The 15,971-nt window shown below is 28.9% G+C and overlaps 1 protein-coding gene across 7 annotated transcripts in view; it reads right to left on the bottom strand.

Moving 5' to 3' along the window:
* nAChRalpha6 (nicotinic acetylcholine receptor alpha6) overlaps positions 1 to 15,971 on the bottom strand; it is a 282,092-nt gene that overhangs the window by 72,778 nt on the left and 193,343 nt on the right. For 5 of the 7 annotated variants that reach the window (XM_085947755.1, XM_085947753.1, XM_085947754.1 and 2 more), the window contains exon 3: positions 14,830 to 14,874. The exons of the other annotated variants lie outside the window; for them this stretch is intronic. In XM_085947755.1, coding sequence (XP_085803881.1) covers positions 14,830 to 14,874 — 45 coding nt within the window. The remainder of the gene's footprint in view (positions 1 to 14,829; positions 14,875 to 15,971) is intronic. 7 annotated transcript variants of the gene reach the window in all.

The following is a 15,971-nucleotide window of genomic DNA, read 5'->3' on the forward strand; positions in this document are numbered from 1 at the left end:
TAAATGTGAAGCTTACAGAAGCTCTGTCAAAAGTGGCCGTTTTTATGAAAAGTAATATCACCGACAATAATTCGACATTATTGCATCATTCACACAGCATTTTTGAGCATCAAATATTATTTTCTGAATTATGTTGAGGTTGATTATTCTGCCATACAAAAATAATTGAGAAATTCGTAGGTAGGTGGATTAATATTAAAATAACAAATATTCCTGATTACAATAACAATAATAATTACAAGATAAAAAGAGCTTTTTATATACTTACCACGTTTTAAAATTTTCTGTTAAATCATATAAACTTGACAATTATATGTATTAATAAATACTTTTTTTGTACTTGATAGAAATACTGAATAAATATAGAATACTGAAATGTCATTTTGACATTTCATATTGATTTCCATAGTAATGCTCGTATATATTAATATTTTAGTTGCTAGGACTGGACACACAAGAAAAAATGTGTACTGGACAAACAAGAATATGACCTAATAAAAACGTTGAACATTGAATTTAAAATTATTGATGTATGGCATGAAACATAATCACATTTGAGAAAAGATAATTAATGGAATATATGAACTAAGTATTTCTTGTAAAGCTAAACTATCATATCTACCACTACCATGATGAAGGTGTGTGACATGAAATATGCTCATGATGCTGTTCAATTAGACAACTCAATTGCGACCATTCAAGAGACAATCGACATGCTGTATAAAAATTCGTCTCGCGTCGGTTTGAAAATTAGATCGAAAGCTTTGTGCAATAGTACCTGTCCTGATCCAGTTTTCTCCCTGACTAGCAATGGGCAGAATATCGATAGTGTTGATAGCTTTAAATAGATGGGTGGATTGCTATCCGATTGAAAATTTCTGGAGCAACTTTCAACTCGATGCGGAATATTTGTGACTCACGACTGCAGTCGGTTAAAACAAAACGGTACTGTGTTGCGGTAGCTAGTCATTGCAACTTACAAAGGCTCAGAGCAGCCTTATATTGAGCTTTGACAACGGCTATTTGAGACTGATACTGAGTTTGTGGTTTTATAACTTTAGTGGTAACGGGGAGATGAGAAAGAAAACCAATCCGCCTCTCATCACACTGAGAGTGAAGAAATGACTTTGGACATGACTTGACTACGTGCTACAAATACCTTCATAAAATTTAAGCTGGCTTCCTATTTTTCCGGATTCCGGTGTCCTGGAAGACTACTAAATACTATTCACAGAGTATATACGGCAGAAATACAGAATATTGGTATAGCCTGGGAAGATCAAAGAAGACTGGCAAGAAACAGAGATTCTTAGAGGGGTGTATGGTGCCCATGTATTCCAACTAATGAGACATAGTCTTAGAAGAAAAAAAATCATACATAATTATAAAATCCATTGTAGTAATAAAGTGAGCCAAACCTAAATTTTACATCGGTTCTTAGGTTCACGTTTGACAAAAATGACAGTTTTCCTCTATAAAATGACATAATTATAACACAGAGAAAATTAACAACATAATCATATTGGTAAGCAAATATTACTTAATTATTTTGAGATATTTTTGTCCTATCTTCTAACTCGATGAATTAATAACATACTTCAATTATAATGCATTTATTCACCTCCATGGAAATTTGATAATAACTCGGCTTAAGGGGTTAGAAAAATCAATGTTGTTGTATAATATTTTCACGAAGATTGCAGCGCAGTTTGATCAATTAATATGGGTTGTTTCTACTGTTCTAGTCATATGCACCGTGTGAATGACAATAGACTGGAACAAAACGCTGATCCTGAGGAATCTAGCCAGGTGCAAAAAAATATAGGAATACAAATTGAAAAGTTGTCATTTTAAATATGGGTACATGGAGAGATTTGTTGGATGAAGCCATGACTACTACCAGCTTGTAGTTTACATAATGGTGACTATGCTTTCTAGTATCATAAAATAAATAATGAAAGAATTTTAATATTTATTATGTATTTTTTTGAATGCTTATACTGTATTTCTTAATTTATTTACAGCATATTAATATATAATATAGGTTTTTTATGTGTACATATTCATGGATAACGTAAAAAAAGCAAAGTTAATAAATACGAACTCCTAACGAACCGTGGAACAAATTTAATAACATCGATGAATTTCAAACCGATGCAAACGCCATCTGACCGATGTTTGCAATAATGTGTATGCATCACAAAACGAATACAGCGTATAAACAAATTTAGACTCTATAATTTCCGCCGAGAAATAAAATATTCATGAATATACCGAGCGTCACATTCAAACGTCAAAACAAATTTAACATCGTATATTCTGGAATCTAATAGGCAAACATTCATTTCTGATGTTACTCAAAATAAATTTCGGATTCTAGTTTTTTTATTACTAAAACGATAATAATATAAGCAACAAAAACAATATATATCGATAATAAATATCTAAGACATAATATGTTAAATAATTCACTATTGTATTTATTAATTAATAATTTATTGATACAATAGTAAGTGGCTAATATTGTATAGAAATACTCGTAAAATTATCATTTACGATATTGCGTAATTTTGTGTAATGTATCAGTCGTTATAATAATTAATACAATTACTTAATCTACTTTATTGTTTTTTTGGTATACAACTTATAGGGGTTTTTCTTTATCCAAAACCTTAAAAATCGTAAAATGTATTACTGATACAATACAATTAAATTACAGTAGAAACTATGGCCAAAGGAAAAATAAAGAGAAAACCCATCATTTACGTTGTTCAATAGTTTTCATTTCATTTACTTTTCTTTCCGGGTCAAGAATAGAAGTAACATAAAAAATGGGTAATATTTTTTCTTCCTCTTGCGTTTTTGTTTTCACTTCGCGATTCAAACATCAGGGAAACAATAGGTTAGCCCTTTCATAAACTTCAGTGCTCAATGAGGCGAACGATACTTGTCGTGATTTCGTAGCCGTGGAGCTCTTAACCCATCGGCGTAGGCTTTAAGCCGCAAGCTGGCGGAGGCCGGAGAGGTACGGAACAGGCTCCGGGGACTCCTATCAAGACAATCGACCCAGAAGGTTGGCCAACCCCGCTTGCGGCTTGCCAACTTACATCCTAGACCTACAGTTTCGCTTCGTAGGTTGTCAATCTTAACATAGATGCGTAATTATTAATATTTGTTATTTTTGTATTAATATTAGACTCTACGTTTGTATGAAAATATTACATCAACATTGATTCTAATTGATCTCTTCGACATATGCCTACTTATCGTTTGTTATGAACATTACATTTAAATATAATATATTTCAGTTAAAAACTTAAAAAAAAATATTTATAATTCAAATGGAATCGTACAAAATTTAAATCAATTAAAATATAATAATCTACTTCATCTTTAAATTAAAATATATATTTTTCTATCTCATAAATTAAATTAATTTGGATTTTTTAAATTAATGTAATCTTTAACTTGGTATAGTTTTGACTATTATTCAATAATTAGTAATGATAATAAATAATTTTTGTTATTACTTTCATTTTATTTATAGTGCTTGCTTACTTCAAAAGTCGCTCATATCAGTATGTTGTTTTGGACTTTTTGAACACAGTACAAATAAAATCAATCTCTTACTTAATTAAACTGAATAAAAAAGTTGTATAAAATCTAATAGACCACAAAACATTAGTCATTATTAACTGTAACAAAATGATTGATATTGTGCATCTCTGAAGATGTATAACGACTGATAAATTGGAAAGGTTTATATTAACATTCTATGATAAATTACGAAGCCTTTGTTGCGGTATACAATAATCTATTGCGCTGGCTTAAGCAACTTTATATAACTATTGGAAAGGAGAATGATATGTTTACCCAACGCAATTAATCATATTAGATTAATTCATATAATTGATTAAATATTGCAGTCTAGAAGTCTATACAAAGTTTCAAACATTTAACTTTAATTCGATCGACCTGCTTTCAAAAATTAATTATTTCAGCAAAACCATATTATTCGAAATATTTATAATTCATATCTAATAATATTATATACCTACCTGATCAAGTAATAAATGATCACTGTATTATTAAAATAAAAAAGTGTGAACAAATATTTGTTAAATATTTGATAATTAGTATATGATTTTTATTTTAGTTTATACAGTAGCTTCGTTTTGTATGATTTAAAAAGTACACTAAATATACCAAATCGTAAATAATAATTTAAAGTTGTGTAATATAAAATAATTTTTCACTATTATACAATCAATGCTATGATCGTTTTAGATTTTCCAGCTCCGTACTTTAGAGTTCCAGCTCGTATGGTAGGTTTGTAGACCCTCTTTGCGCTCCGCCTCATCTCGCGACCAAACCAATTTATTGTTTTCGCTCCAACTGAATATTTGATGAATTGACATTGAATTACGGCTGGTGCGGGCCCAGCCCAGTTCGGTTAGAACAAAAGGACCCAAGTTGACCGCAACGCGATGCGGGGTCCTTTGTATACCGATATGTATTGCTTCTACGAATACATGACATCTGTCTTCGGCTAATAATATCTGAATAAATAACATATTTTTAATTGAAAATGAATTGGAAAGAACGGACCCTGTAATATTTCTGTACCTCAGAGTCAAGTTAACATTATGTATAAAAATAATATTTTCGGGAAAGACTTTTTCAAGATTTTTTATGCCCTTAATGTAATTGCGACTTTATTTTTTTAAGAATTTTGCGTTTCTGTTATGTATCGACTCAAAGCATGAATTGAGCCTGACATATTTGATAATTCAGGTACAAGTTACAAAATTTGCATGTATGTATTTTTCGGCTAAATACGACAGGTACAGATATTAAACCAATCCAACATCTCCAAAATTCTTAATTTTAGATATTTGAATGTCACGTGAGCAGGAGCAGATTTGTCTAGTCGAGGGCCCGATTAGGACCATTCATAGATAAAATATATTCAAATATTAACCAAAAAATGTATTTATCTAAAATGAAGTTAACAATAAACCGTTTTTTAATGTAAATACATCTAATAGTATATGTAATGTTGTCGTCTCAAATTCTACAATTAATGTACGAGTTATTGTATTAATCAATTGATTCCGAAATATATTATTGTTTCCCTGGTTTCGAAATCTTCAGAAGTATTGATTATCTTTTTACGTTTTATTACTCATGATTATTTTGTCTCGTATCTAATATAATAATATGTATAAACTTAGCAAAAAAAACAGTTACATAGTATGAATTCTACAATAAAAGTTTTGAATGTGATTTGGAAGCCATTAATTCTAATAATTAATAATCGGCTAATTAATATTATAAGACCATGTTTAATAATTTTCATTAATTTTTGCATGAGGATTTTTATTTTTGGGGCCTTCTTATAAACGTGGGCTCTACTCCTGCGTGCACTCAGAGTAGTGGTAAATCAGACCTTATTAATAAAATTAAGTTACTCATGTATGTTTGTTTATAATATGATGTTTAGTTTACGTAGACCAATACAATCGTATACTTATTACATATTTTCAGATACTTTTCGAGCTTAATATTGGGACCATACCTAAATAAGATTTCATACAAATAAAAAGGATGTCAAGCTATAGACATTTATATTTTTATAAAAATTGATGTTTTTTAAAATAAATATAAAAAATATTAAAACTATGAATTAGTCAAAAATCTGCTCGAGAAAAAATATAAAACTTAATAAACTAAATTATAATAATAAATATGAACATAAAATATAATGTTATAATAATGTAACTGGGAGATAAATATGTAACAAATTCTAATTTTTTTAACAATACTTGTAAGTTTATCTTTGACTTAAAAATATTTTTCTTTTTAATGTTTTCAGTATTATATTGCTAGTAATAAGTTAACAGGTTCCCTCTCGCCCTACTTTCGCATCTAATAATAATTCTCATGTCATCAAAAGAATCGCAATCTCTAAGATAAAGTCAAGAAACACAATCAAAATAAATAAGGTTATTTCAGTCATCAGATGAACTAAGTATGATGAAAAACTCTCAATTGCTACCAATCGTATTTTCTTCGCCAACACAAATTTGATCGAAAATCACATATGAACAAATAAATTCCAAATACTCGACGAAGAAATTCACTACCCAAATTAAAGTCACCCACTCACTCAGGTTTCAAATCCCCAGATGCTTTTTTTTATAAGAATCGTTAGTCAATTTCACAAAAAAAAACACGTACATGGTATAAACGTAAGGCATAAACCTAATTAAATTAAAAGTTTAGGTTCTTACATTAAAAGAAATATTTATTAATTGTCAAGATAATGATACAAAATATTAATATACCTAATAATTATATTAAATTCTACAGATTTTTGTTTTAATAAGTTTATAAATATTTTGGTTGCCAGATAATTATTAAGGTAGCCAAAATAGTTATCGACTAATAAACCGATCTGAAGAATTTGTCAGTAAACTTATACGATCCTTTTTTTAAACGGAATTCTACCGAATAACTGCCAACTCAATTAATAAGATAATATATAAACACATCAAATATATTATAGTATTCAACATTCGTAGTCATTTATTCTAAATTAAAGAAATCAATATTTTTTCTCTTATTTATTGGTGGAAAGACATGTTATTTGAAAAAAAATAACGATACAATTACATATTATTATTTGTATGTCGGCTAAATATTTTTTTTATTTTTAGTAACTTTTCGTAATATATAAAAAATGATCTGATTGATACCATAAGATGTGTTGGCACAAATTGATAAAACCGTATTATAATCCCAGTCTTTTTTTATAAATATAGAAAAGTTACAGTCTTTTAAAATTACAATCATAATAATAATAGCGTTGTTATTTCTTTCAAAATTAATATTATAAAAAATTTTCTTACTTCTAAAACTTTACATCATAGTTTTATATTGGCATAGAATTTATTATTTTTAGTTGCTGATAAAAATATTGTTTCAAACAATCAATAAATTCTTTGAAATACTAATACAATGTTTTAGCTTAAATGATACTATTTTTTTAAATTAACGTACTTAATAAATAATAAAACATAATATACTAAGCAAAATAACAAAAAGGGCTCATTTTAGTATATAATCTGTTATCACTTACAATGAAAGCAATGATAATAAATCCATAATAATATAACAAAAGGTTTGACAGGATTGAATAAAACTCTTTTAAAAAAAATAATAGAATTCAATGGATGTCAAATAAAGGCTCTCAGATTGCTTTATTCATATTATGCAATCGAATTAATCACAGAAGCGATTATAGGAGGTATATCTGTTTTTAATCATACTGAATTGCTATTTTACAGAGCTTTTGGTCACATCAGTAGCCAGTCAATGAAACCAAAATTACCATTGAATATATTCGATTCTGTTCAAATCAGAAAATACGAGAACATGAATAAGCGTTGGCTATTATTTACATTTATGTATGGTATATTGATTATTGGATTTCTAGTTTATTTATTAGTATTTTGGTTAGAAACAGTTTTTTTATTGATGACAATATAAAAGATTTTTATAAAATAAAAACAATAATTTTAATTTTTTTACATATAATTTAGATGCAATCTTTTTAATACATATGTTTACAATAATTGGATCACGTTATGTATTTACAGATTTCACAATATACCCAAATAATTTACTTCGTTCACTTCCAATTATTTACAAAAAACCAAGTCCATCTTTTATTAAATTTAAAATTTTAATTTTATAACTGTAAGGACTTGAATAGTGTAAGTGAAAATTAATGTAAAAATGTGTTTTGTCAACACTACTACGGATCGTAGTGTCTTAGACACAAAGACACCGCGTCTCCGTTTACCTCCGTAGTATATGCTTCAGAATGACAGAAAATACGCCGCAAGTTGCCGCATTAACGCAGTAGCTTGCAGTAGACGGCAGTAATCTGTTGCAGACTTTGCTAACTTTTAGTAGATACCGCAAGTCACCGCGGTTTACCGCAAGCTGCTATATTTATGCGATAACTTGGAGTGCGTGTGTGCGAATAAACTCGGTTTTGCTTTACTGAATGTGACTGGCCCACAAAAGGCAATATTAGTAATAAACGTTAATTCAAAAAAAAGTTGTTACACGCTATTAACGCGAGATTTTGATTGTAGATAATATAATACGTTTGATTAAGACCGAGTGTCGTACGGAGCGGTTGGTTTGGTAAGTAAATGTTTATATTGTAGAATTGTGACCAACCTATTATATATTAATATATACTCACATAAACAAATGTAAATTAATTCTAAACTAATTTTGAACAGTGATAATATGATTCAATATGGTTAGCTATAGGTTTGTATTTATTGACATCAGAGGCAGTCAGTTGATCATGAACAATATTTTTTTCAACTCAACTAAAATTTCTAAATTTAAAAATAGTCAATAAGTAAATAAAACATAGTTAGGTATATTATTAATAATTTATATGTTAATAAACAGATAAAATTATTGCCCACGTCTCGTACAATATTAATAAAATACACACTCGAACGGCTATCATTTTATAATATAATAAATTAAAGGTATTAAAATCATTTGCGATTCTACGAATTACGATAATTACACTTCTATAATTTAGGTACTGAATTATATTATCAACATAATATATATATATACACATATTACATAAGTATAATATTATTTTAGTCTACGTATAATATTAAAATGAAACAAATATGGCTAATTAAATAATTAGGTAATTACTTTTATATCATCATGTTTCTTTAATTTCGACAAATTCTCACCCATATTGAACAGTTTACATATTTTATAATCTGGCTACGTTTTTGTTTAATCGAATCATGACAAATCTAATCTAATACGATTATATTGTACTGTTTCATGAATTTTAGAGGTAGAGTGTTGTCAAAAAATTTTATTTGTAGTAGTATCGATTAATTTACATGAATAATCTATTTTCCCAGTAATAAAACAACAATAATTTAAAATTACAAATTGAATATCTTTCACATTAAACTTTAATAATAAAAAAAAACTAGCAACAAAATTGCAGTTAGCAAGCTGTTTTAGTGTAAACACATTTAAACATGGCTTAACCAAGTGTAATTCACATGTTGCAAAAACAAGAATCCCTGCACTGGCCATTTTCCAACTTTTCCGCGATACAAGACTCTCTCTCCAACTTGTTGAACTCATAATAAAAGGCTCATTAGTGTTTTAGTTAAACAGAACGATATCGTTTTTTATTTCGTTTTTTCCGGATCATTACCGGAAAAATCACTTTCCAATGTCGGAAAATTGCCAGTTCGATCATTTTTATTATCAATTTTCTTTCGTCTGTAGCTTTTTATTGTATCAATTATACTCAGAAAAAATAATATTACATAATTTAATGTTTGACTGAATAGTTGGTATAACTTTACTGTACACCTAATTATTAAACATATTTTTATAATATAATATATTACAAATATTAGTTATTTTTAGACGTAAATATATTTTTTAGCCTACGGCGGATTTTTCAGTTACGATGATATGAGAATGACATAGTAATATCTATATACAAGACTGTATGTTATTTAATTAACGCATAAAGCCTTGATAATGGATACTACAGTGTCACTCGGAAATATCTTCACAATCAACAGTATTCTTCATAGTCTTCTTATTTCTGGTCTAATCTTCTGGATTTTATTTCAAATAAATAATTCAATAATATAATTTATCATATGATTATTGAATTACTTTGTAACACCATCATATATTTGTTACCAACAATTACATTTTTGAGAAAAAAATAAAGTCACTTACAATATATCTTAATATCTGCTCGAATATAGTATATTTGGTAATATACCTATGCATAAATATGTATTTCTACAATTATTCAGTGATATAATAGTATGAGACATTGCAATATCAATCCATCCATGATGTTACTTAAGTATGTATCTTTTTTATTTATTTATTTAAAAAATCTTTGAAATACTTAATCACAAGTTTGATTATCATCGTCTTGTATAATTAAAATATATTTTTTTATTAATCATTTAACGGCACTCATAAACAACACATTTCAATTACTGGTTTCTACCAATTAACGATGTCGTACATTCTCATAGACAACGTGTAAGTTCAGTTCTGCAAATGTATTTGAGATTGTTATTAAGAGGCCAATTTACGATAAATGAACGATAATTATTGTGTTTCAGGAAGGCAAATTGTTGTATTTAAAACTACAATTTATTGTTGTACCTAATGCAAAATGGATCCCTTAAACGTGTTATTTTTTTACTATTTTTTTCACAGATTAATTATTGCCCAATAATATTTCAGTGGTAGAATTTTATTTAGTTTAGAATACTTATCTCGTTTTAATATTATAATCTTTGGTATAAATATCTTATTTTCATATAAGCACTGAAATAACTAATTAATTGAAAATAACTAGTATATATGTATATAAAACGTTATTATTGTGATTAAACTATAATAAATATAAAGATATATATTTCTACTCAATTTATAATAATATTAAAAAAACATAAATACTTAATCAACATGTGTATTTGATTAATTTCTTATTAGCTAAAACCCCGATGCATGGAATATCGCGAATCGTTATGAGTTATTTTACCGTGTATCCGCTGTTTAATGAATGTCAACAAAATGTAAACATATTGTCATGTGGTGCATGGAAAAAGACACGCATCGTAGTTACTTATAGTAATATGTGACATGTCTCATTCGTGACTTGCGAGTACTCATGCTATCTAGAGATACGTATTATATTTTGGTTTAACTGATTAAACCAAAATATTATAATACTTCTATATAATACTTAATTCCACCTGAGTGGAATCGAAATCAATTAAAATCTGTATGTCTTTCCACCAAAATAGTTTAAGAAAACAGTGTTTCAGAACTAGATATGTTTTCAAAATTTTTAAAAATTAGAAACTTCTTTGTATAATGGTTGACCGGAAATATGTTTATTAACCATTAAATAGTCAATATCTACAAATATGAGTTTTCATTTACCATTTCACAACAAATATTTATATAATTTTTTTTTGTATATTCAGTTGATATTCACCAAATATTAAAAAAAAATATTAACTATACGTGTTTTACTCACATAGTAAGCTTTATCAAGTATGAGCACCGAAACCTTTTATATAAATAATTTGATACCTGTGTAGTTAATACCAAGTTATGTAGAATCTCATGAAACAAATTGATTTCATAGATACTGTGAAGACTTTTGATTCATATTTCTACTGTCACGGCGTTGGCAAAAGTATTCTTTAAAAAAATACATCATTTTTAAGAACTTAAGGAAGAAAAATTTTAGAACAAATTCTAGAAAAAGTAACTTAACGTTAGCTTGGGTGTGTTTCTGAGATTTTTCATTCTTAGAATTCATTAATGAAAACATAATATTTTGAATATTTTATTAATTGAACTGGTGTATCTTGTTAATTGCAGAGTATTTGGCGATAAAACCATTACTTCTAGAAGTATTATTTTTTGATGACATTAAAAATGATTATCTTATTCGCTGATGTGATTATATGTCACTTCCAGTGAATTGATTCTTACCACCGTACGTGCAAGTGCACCGCATATTTAATGAACCGCCAAGCCTTTGAGACCATCGAGCTTCACAATCGAGGCTTCGTCGAACAGGTTGTATATATACATTCTCACGTAATATGTAGGTATATAATCACGCTGTATACATAAATTCACACGTAGTTGGTATATATACTATCAGGTTGTATATATATTATATAACACGTTCACATAAAATAGGTAGGTGTGCTATCTACCTCTGGCAAACCATCACGTTCTACCGTTTGACTCGGCAGACAATACTACACGGTATGGGCGTAGATAATGACTTTCAGATTGCTATCAATCCAAAATATTCCGTAATTGAACAGAAGATTTTCCTTTTTATATACATATGTATATAAATATCAAATATTATATACTTTTAACGTATTTAAAAAAAAAAAAGATTTTTATGTAACCATAGATATGTAGGAAGATACCCATCATCCCATCATCATCATAGAATCTATCCACTGCTGAATAATGGCCTTTCCAAGCTGATTCCACTTCTCTTATACTCCACAGACACTTATATAATATAGGATATCTTCATAAGAAACATATTATTGAGAATGTTTGGAGCCGTATGCGATAAATTTGATCGATGGCGAGGAATATACAATCATGAACTGTACGTAGGTATCGTCTGGTTACCAGAAGAGAAGAACTGGTATTTTCAAAAGACAAAAAATTTTTGACTGGTTCTGACTTTTTTTTACTAATTACAAATCCGTCAGGTTCCAGTCTGGCACCCTTGGAAGAACGACGCCACCTTCGTAAAATGGCGGCCAATAAAAGTTTTTTGATAATATTCCATTAAACGCTTATTCATACAGAGATAGTACTCTTAGATGAAATAAAGTTTGTTAAATTCTACATAATAAGGTATTTTTGGGAATTTTTGGTGAAAAACGGTTTTACCACAATTTGAGAAATTAATATTAGAATGAGATTCAGTCAAAAACCTTGTTTCTCGGAGATACCAGATCATGTTACGTTTGTATAGGCTGACAACCACTAATATTATAATATATTGATCCCCTGTCATATCACACGTGAAATTAAGACAATTCCGTTAGGCAGAATCAGTGGCGCACCCAGGGGGGGGCAAGGGGCCCTGGCACCCCCCAAACATGAAAATTATCAGAAGTATTTGAAATTGAAAGGCAATAAACTATACCTTGGGCTTAGACAAATAAAAACACGGCAAAAAAATGATTTGTTATTATTCTCCAGCACCTTTTTTAGAAAAATTTCTTAGATTTTAATTTCTAACACAAAAATTTCGAAACACTAATGTCGGGTTTTTTTAGAAACCCAATCCCTAATGTCTAATGAACTGTCAAAAAATTCTCGGTGTTCACCCGTATTCCGGAGTGGTGTAGGTCATAGTTGGGGAGGGCTGTCAGGGCTCTAGAATAGGGGCCCAGGCTGTGGGGGGCCCGGCGTGTCGGGTTGACCAGATAAGTGAGATAAATACACATCATTAGCTTTAATAGTAAAAAAAGTCTATCACGCTATTATGCTCCATAGCCATAACCATTTAAAATTTTATAATTGTGCAATATATTGTCTGATTATTATGTTTCAATACTCGACAGCTCCATTATTAAGTAGATGTATTAAAAATCGCCAATATTCACTGTATAAGTAGATACCTACCATTAATTTGAACTAAAACACAATTTTAAAAACGTTAATGTAGTGTTTCACACTGCCTTTGATCTTAGTGGTAGGTAGAGGGCCCGCCAAATATCTCGCACGCTCAACGGTTACCGCCACTATACCTCCAATTAAAAAAAAACTAGGAGAAACTGTAAAAATATACCGCCGTGTATTATGAAAATATGTAAAAATAATTATATGAAGAAAAAAAGAGCCTATGGGACTAATTTATATTCTCCTTGCCCCCCCCCCCCCCAATATTAAATCCTGAGTGCCCCATTGGTCAGAATGTATCGATGATGGAAGACACAAATCACATAAGAGGATACTCTTTAATAGAATGCAAGAAGAAAGGGGTGTCAGCAGACCTATACTACGTTGGGTGAGCTATGTTGAAAGTGACACACAATTTCTGAATTGTTGACCATCAAACAAGCTTGCGGAAGACAGAGAACCAGGGCCCATATCGAACTATAGTGTCAATGATTCATAAATACTATAGTGGAATAATTTAACCTTGAACTTGCGCTAACCTGCGCAAATTAAAATTTCTTAGTGTGTACGAATTACATAAGGCGAATTTAATAATTATTGTTGCCGATACTATTTCCAGTTACTCTAATATGAAACGTATTGCATCATTTTCTCTCATTGGTGTAACTTTAACTACGACATATTTCTATGAAAACTATCAAATTTAAAGAATAGAATAGAAAGAAAAAATAGAATAGAAACTCTAGAATACATGTATGTGTGGTGACAGATGTAATTTCGAAAAAACTATTCACTTGACATTTACATGATAGTATATCACTTCTTGCACCTGTAGCGTAGGCCTACAATTTCTGTACCATGAAAAACTATCTCATATACACATAAGCGATGTGAGTGGTTCTGGGTTGACATTACAAAAAGCGCGCGATAATGTGATGGACCGGGGGAAGTATCAGATCTTCCGTTTGCCTTATATGGTATGAGGCTAGGACGTGACAATATGAATTAAGTAAATAAACGAGTAGCGGTAGTTTCTTATACATATATGTCTTGATTTATAATCAACCATAGAGTTTAGAATGCTTAATCATAACAGTTATATTTTTATTACTAAAATGATTCTCGCGTTCTCACGTTAGTCACATAGTACTGTAATATGACGATTTTTTTCTTTTCTATTAGTCATTATAATATAAAATATCTAGAAATAATATATCATAGTATGTATTATGCATTATAATATAGTATAAATCATATTGAATAATGGATAAATATTGTCCTCACAATATAGTATTTGACCTCAAATATAATTAAAAAATTGCACATAAAACACCTGTTTACCATGAATCATTCCACTGAAACTTTCATTAAATAAAAAATAGTGATATCTTGTGAGAAATAAATAAATACATACATCATAGAATAGAAATAAAATAATAATATTCAAGTAGTTAATTATTATTAGTAAATTGCTTAATTTGCGAGGCGGCATATGGACGGAGCTCACAGGGACGGACCTGAAATCATGTCACTTACCAAATTCAACCAAGCGTTTGTTGTCAGAATTTGATTTTTCTCATCCTAAAGAAGCACAGAACGAAAGAAAAAACAACTAAAACATCTGTCATATAACCATTCACGTCATCGGATTGTATTCAGGTGAAAAATCACGCTAATTATCTTTTATTTTTCTCACATTATTTCATGACATCAATTTTCTTATCATTTGTTATGATAAATAAACAATAGAATACAAATATGTTTATTTTATCTTAATATATTTTAAATAGACATTTGTAAAAATCAAATTAGTGAGGTATTTCGATGAATACAATATATTTAGATATATTATAGATATCCTGAAAAAGAATCCTAACACATGAATGTTACTCAATTAAATTTTATTTCATAGGTGAATTTCTCATAAAAGTATAATAGATATTTCGGCTATTATTATGATCTTTTACTAATAAAAATACTAGAATTTTTAGTATCAATAATTAAATTTTCGAATAGATTGATTATTTTATTTTTGTATAAAACCATAATATTTTTATATTTATGATGATTTATTCAATTCATAAATAAAAAGAAAACTTAATTTATAGAGATAAATTAATATTTATTCGAGAAAATTATTAAAACAACGTGTGGCATACATAATTAATTTGACTATAATAGTGTATATATGTATGCCAATACTTTAACGCATTTATTAAAACCAAATCGTAGGTATATAAATCAATAGAACAATTATTGAAATCAATATTTTATTAAATTGGCAATAGCTATAAACTACAAGTGCGATACAATTTAACATAAATAAAAAACTTCCCGCTGAGGAGAAAAAATAAATTGAAGTTTTGATTGAGCGCTCCGGATCTCTCTGAAAGTTTAACATTCAAAGAAAACATTTAATTGTCAGCATTGAAATGTCATAGCAATAAAGCAAACAACCACATAGTATTTACATAGATATAACTTGAAGTAGTTTCAAAGTAGTTTGCAGTACACAGGCCTGTAATAATTATTGTTCGTATGAGTTGGGTCACTTCACAATAGTCGACATTGGTTGCTCTTCACCATTATTGCACTGAAATACTAAGGGATAGTCTTGAATACACATAGCAAAGCTCATAAATGAACTTTTGATAAGCTGTGGAGATATTTTTGAATGC

The sequence above is a fragment of the Rhyacophila brunnea genome, unplaced genomic scaffold, assembly GCF_057557595.1.
Source record: "Rhyacophila brunnea isolate RB1 unplaced genomic scaffold, BYU_Rbru_1.0 scaffold_2, whole genome shotgun sequence".
Classification (NCBI taxonomy): domain Eukaryota; kingdom Metazoa; phylum Arthropoda; class Insecta; order Trichoptera; family Rhyacophilidae; genus Rhyacophila; species Rhyacophila brunnea.